The sequence below is a fragment of the Mandrillus leucophaeus genome, unplaced genomic scaffold (genome assembly GCF_000951045.1).
Source record: "Mandrillus leucophaeus isolate KB7577 unplaced genomic scaffold, Mleu.le_1.0 Scaffold11, whole genome shotgun sequence".
Lineage (NCBI taxonomy): Eukaryota > Metazoa > Chordata > Mammalia > Primates > Cercopithecidae > Mandrillus > Mandrillus leucophaeus.
This window is the reverse complement of record NW_012099209.1, coordinates 4,579,784-4,585,892: the sequence shown is the minus strand read 5'-3', so window position 1 is coordinate 4,585,892 and position 6,109 is coordinate 4,579,784. Positions and strand designations below refer to the sequence as shown.

Genomic DNA, 6,109 nt, shown 5'->3' with positions numbered 1-6,109 from the left:
TTAGTACCAGCTTTCAGGGTGTTATGAAAATTAAATCACATAATGTGTTATGCCCAGCAAAGTGCTCTGTATCATTCTCTTGAGCACAAAGTACCTGCTTAATAAACATTGCATTAGTACATGTGTACATGTTGTTTTTTAAATAGACTTATTCTGACATTGTTGCCTTCAGTTCCTCTGTAAACTTTAAAGAGCCAGCAAAGAATATAAAACTTTAGGATGGAGATGGGTTGTCGCTATTTGTATCAGAAGTATTTGGTTGTGACAAGAGTGCTGAGTGTAAAGGACCCTGTGTTGTGCCTGCTTCACTAACTAATGCTAATAATGAGCCAAGGGGAAGCAACATCAGCATTGACAGGGGGCTTGTTTAAAACACCCATTCATGGACCCTTTTCAAACCTGCAGAATCACATTACATAAAGTGGAGCCAAAATTACCAAGTGATTCATAAGCTCGTTAGAGCTTGAGAGGCAGTGCTTATCTTGGTGGTGATCAGCCCAGGCTTCTCATTAGGATCACATGGCCAATTTGCAGAAATCTCTTGTTTCCTCCCCACAGCTTCTGTTTATTGTTGTGTGTGGAAGCATCCATGTTATTTTAGTGAAGGGCCTCATGTGACTCTTAAGGTGAGACCAGAATCAGGTATGAGGGCTTCAAAATACATTCATGAGAGTCAAGTTCTACCTTTGCACTAAAGGGTGGTCACAAGGGCAGTTCTGTTTGGGTTTGGTACAGACAGGTCAGTGTGGCCCATAATTCCATTACTGGAAATTGCTGGTGTCTGTGGCAGGGAGAGCACGTGAGGACAGGAAAGGAGAAACTTATATTTCTGTCTTTGTGGAGCAGTTCATTGTTCCCTGAATCTCTTCTGTTTCAAAGGATGGAAATAGGTGGGCTTTTTCTGTCTTTTTCTGCCAGTTGATGTCATGCCAGCAGGTAATCATGTGGTACTAACACCTTTTGCCGAGACCAAGTTGGTCTGGGAGACCCTAACCCAGGGTCGCTAGAGGAATTAAAGACACACACACAGAAATATAGAGGTGTAAAGTGGGAAATCAGGGGTCTCACAGCCTTCAGAGCTGAGAGCCCAAAACAGAGATTTACCCACATATTTATTAACAGCAAACCAGTCATTAGCATTGTTTCTATAGACATTAAATTAACTAAAAGTATCCCTTAAGGGAAACAAAGGGATGGGCTGAATTAATTGCAGCGGAAACACGCCCTTAAGACACAGATGGCTCAGGCTTCTGTTTGTGGCCTAAGAATGCCTTTAAGGCTGGGCTCGGTGGCTCAAGCCTGTAATCCCAGCACTTTGGGAGGCCAAGACAGGCGGATCACGAGGTCAGGAGATCGAGACCATCCTGGGTAACACGGTGAAACCCCGTCTCTACTAAAAAAAAAATACAAAAAGCTAGCCGGGCGAGGTGGCGGGCGCCTGTAGTCCCAGCCACTGGGGAGGCTGAGGCAGGAGAATGGCGTGAACCCGGGAGGCGGGGCTTGCAGTGAGCTGAGATCCGGCCACTGCACTCCAGCCTGGGCGACAGAGCGAGACTCTGTCTCAAAAAAAAAAAAAAAAAATGCCTTTAAGCAGTTTTCCGCCCTGGGCAGGCCAGGTGTTCCTTGCCCTCATTCCTGTAAACCCACAACCTTCCAGCTTGGGCGTTATGACCATTATGGACATGTTACAGTGCTGCAGAGGTTTTGTTTATGGCCACATTTTGTTTATGACTTGCTCCCAACACCTTTAAAGGCATGTTCTCAAGATGCAGGTTAATTTTTCCAGAGAATCTCATCTGAGAAGGAATTCTATTTGATTTCAAGTTTTAAATTGATCTGGTATTAATTACAGGGCTCCAATTGCATCTAAATAGATGTGAGAGTTGAAAGACCTGTAAGGGGCTTCTCTCGCTTTACAATGTCTTATTATTTATTTATTTATTTATCCTCTGGTTGATGAAATGCCAAGGTGAAAGGGATAGCCAAATGGACTAAAGCACAAGTGCCACTCTAGTTATTCGGCAGAGTGCCCATTAAAGGTCCACTACAATACCACCACATATCGCTCAGGGATGAACAAGGGCTGACTGATTTATAAGCTCTTGAAAATTCTTAAGCTCACTGCATCCTTTCAGGTCTCCAAGGAATGCTAAGTTTTCTCACTGCAGTGAGAGACAGGAAGTGAATTTAGTGTCTGGAAGCTGGATGGCCGTCAGGGGCTGACCACAGGGACATGGAGATACAGCAGAGAGAACCTGGCACGACTTATTACTCCAGACTGTAGAATCCTGGAAAAGAGCTACCATGTAGCCCATGCCTGGTTGACTGGAGGACCACCTTAGTGGAAGGGGGACAGTCAGGGCCTCTGGCCTGCCGTGTGCACGAGCATAACAATTGCTTTTGTTTAATGTGCAGATGGAATATTTGATCCATTTCAACCAGGCATTTGCATCTTGGTATGTTGTCATAATTGTCAAAGTTTGTTTTAAGTCTTTAACTTCCATGATCCTCTAGTAAAATGAATGTTTTATCACCTATTTTTATTAGTTTTTAGCCCAAAAAAGCTAAACACCATTTTATATTTAATAATGCTTTTTGTATGATTTTTATACCAGATAAGCTAAATTTTACCTTTATATTAATATGTTATTAATGTTAAATTTAATTTTAATAAAACCTTGTAGATATATTTATCCAATTTTTAATGTTTGACCACAAGGTAAGATTTTATAGACTCTTTTTAACCTTTTATAATTTTTGTCAGAGCAGGTTGATGCTTTAAGAAAAACCTGTTGCATTTTTACTTTAATGTCCAGTTCACAGAAAAATTGGATGATACCTTTTTAACTTTAGCTAATATGTTTATACACAGAATTTTCTTTACAATTAACGTTTTAAAACTTGCTTAAACTTTTAAAGCAATAATTTTTTTAACCTTTTAATGTAGGTAGAAATCCACATTTTTATGCCTACTTATAATCTTTTTACCACAGGTATATTTTACTTTTTTAATACACCTTGCACATAAACCGTTTCTTCAGTAGTACTCACGAGGCCTTATTACTTTTAAATTATACAACTTTTTTGCATAAATTTTTTTTATAACTTTTTTTTCTTTTACGACTTTTGCAGACAATTTTTTTTTTTCTGTCACCCAGGCTGGAGCGCGGTGGCGAGATGGCTCACTGCAAGCTCCACATCCCGGGTTCACACCATTCTCCTGCGTCAGCTTCCCGGGTAGCTGGGACTACAGGCGCCTGCCACCACGCCTGGCTAATTTTTTGTATTTTTAGTAGAGATGGGGTTACTATGTTAACCAGGATGGTCTCGATCTCCTGACCTCGTGATCCGCCCACCTCAGCCTCCCAAAGTGCTGGGATTACAGGCGTGAGCCACCGCACCCAGCCGTAGACAATTTTTTGACACGTCTCAACTTTCTGACTTATTACATACATTTTTTTCTTTAAACAACCGGTAATTTATTTCAGGACAAGAATTTACCATATAAAATTCTTTTATATAAACCCTGCCTCCCCCCTTTTTTCCCTTTCTTGGAATTTTTTTTAACATAGTTCCTAGTGGGGTGGGCTTATTTGTGCCTGACCCATGCTTCTTCGAGACAATACACCACGCTCACACCACACGCACACCAGAAAGCAAAAAACAGGTAAAAAGGGCACATACACATTTCTGCAGTTTACACCAAACAAAAATCAAAACCAAAATCAGAGTATCCAGAAACCCAAGCCAGGTCAAAACCGAAATGAAAGTATCAAGCAATCCAAGTCAAGTTAAAAACAAAAACCAAAGTGCCGGTACAGGCCCACCGTGGATGATCAGGCTAAGTTTCTACTCAAATGGAGAAGGCACCAAAGTGCCAATAAAGGCACGCCATGGGTGATCAGGCCACGCTTCCACTCAAATGAAGTGGGCAAGTTCCAAAGACTAGTCTTCCCAAGTTTAAGATGTCCGGACTCCAAGTGCCAGTTCTTTCCCAGTGTTCAGCCACTGTGTCAATCCTCTGCTCTGGGGAGGCATTCCACTGGGGCAATTGCCTACCTGGGAGCGCTCTTTGGATGGCCTCACTCAGTCTGGCCAGAGTCCCCCACAGGGATGCTCCAAGGGCAGTCCTAAGCCTCCTAAGGGGCTGCCTCGGCCAGTGATTGATTTGAGCGACCAGGGGTACGTGACAGGGGCTGCATGCACCGGTGGTCAGAGTGAAACAGAACAGGGCAGGAAGTTTCACAGTGTTCTTCTATACAATGTCTGGAATCTATGAATAACATCAGTTTCTAAGTTATGAGTTAATTTTTAACTATTGGGTTTAGGCCAGGCAGGCCCAGGCCTGGTTTCAGGCCTGGTGCCGGGCTGCCTGCCTTTGGTTTTACTTCTTTGCTTTTTCTTAAAACAGGTACTGAGTATAAAACAATATAAAACAATATGAGAGGGTCTGTCTCTTTGCTCAAGTGTACATATTAAAGTTTGATAGGTGCCTTCTAACTCAACATGTCTTTTCCATCTGAAAAACATTCATAGCTGATTCTGTATGATGTAAATATAGCACTCAAAAATGTACATGTTCATGTTCATGCCCTTAATTTTATACTTTTTTATCTAGAAAAAATATCATATATGAACTAATGTTGTGGGTCTTAGGATGCCCTTTTTTCTCAGAGTTGGAGAATATAATAGAGAATATTTTTGTGTTGAAAATTATTTTATTGCAGAATTTTAGTCCGTCCTATAAGTAAGAACCAGTTCTTTTTACTCTCCCATTTCACCTTAAGTCAAATTAAAAATTCCGCCAATGGCGACTTGGTAAAAACGTGTGTGTGTGTTTTTCAGGAACCATTGCAATTCAGAGATGTGGCCATAGAATTCTCTCTGGAGGAGTGGCATTGCCTGGACACTGCACAGCAAAATTTATACAGGGATGTGATGTTAGAGAACTACAGAAACCTGGTCTTCGTTGGTGAGGATAACTTAAATAAAAAAAAAACCCTAAAAGTTTTATTTCTCTTTTTTGTGGAATGAATTTAGTACTTTATTCCTTGCATAAAAAAGTTTCAGATGCCCTTTTTCCAGAAAATCTTCAGAATTTTTTTATTTAGAAAAGAATTTCTTCAAGATGTTTCATCTTAATCCAAACTTTCCACATTGCTGAGCTGAGCTTTATTCTTCACTCTAAATTAGTGGTAATTTCAGAATTTTAGTGGCTTAAAACATTGTTGCCCCCACCTGAAAATCTCATTGCCACCACCAATTTTTGATCGAGTAGTACCAGCTAGTAAATTTAAAAAGCCTACATGCAGGGCCGGGCGCAGTGGCTCATGCCTGTAATTCTAGCACTTTGGGAGGCTGAGGCGGGCAGATCACCTGAGGTCGGGAGTTTGAGACCAGCCTGACTAACATGTAGAAACTCCATCTCTACTAAAAATACAAAATTAGTCGGTCATGGTGGCATAGTCCTGTAATCCCAGCTACTCTGGAGGCTGAGGCAGGAGATTCCCCTGAACTCAGGAGGCAGAGATTTTGGTCAGTCGAGGTTGAGACATTGCACGCTAGCCTGGGCAACAAGGGCAAATACCACTGTAATTTTGATAGGAAGTTTATTGAATCTATAGATCACTTTGGATAATATGGCAATTTAAAAATCTATTTGGATCTTCTCTAATTTTCTCAGTTTTTTTTTAAAGGTTTTTTAGCTTAGTAATTTTTTTCTAAGAAATTTATTTAATGCTATAGTAAATGAGACTTTTTCCTTTCTCTAAGACTTTATGATCTACAAACAGAAACTTTTTACTTATTTTACTCCATCTCCAAAATTAAAAGAAACCTACAAGTTGAAAGTATTTTCTAAATATTTAGAAATTTGTTATAAATAATTATTTTGGTATGAATTTACTAGAATATTTTATTACATGCTTTCTGCTGAGCACATTACTAGCTTGTAATTGGAGAATATAAGCAAGATTCATGCTATCTATTTTTAATGAAACAGGTATTATTGGGCCGGGCGCGGTGGCTCACACCTGTAATCCTAGCACTTTGGGAGGCCGAGACGGGCGGATCACGAGGTCAGGAGATCGAGACCATCCTGGCTAACACA

General features: G+C 40.6%; 2 protein-coding genes across 2 annotated transcripts in view; both read left to right on the top strand.

The window, feature by feature from the left end:
- LOC105547309 (zinc finger protein 506-like) overlaps positions 1-6,109 on the top strand; it is a 215,032-nt gene that overhangs the window by 5,381 nt on the left and 203,542 nt on the right.
- Positions 4,939-6,109, top strand: part of LOC105547382 (zinc finger protein 486-like) — a 29,826-nt gene continuing 28,655 nt past the window's right edge. Inside the window, 1 exon segment of the mRNA XM_011990969.1 lies at positions 4,939-4,972. Within this exon segment, the coding sequence (XP_011846359.1) occupies positions 4,939-4,972 (34 nt within the window).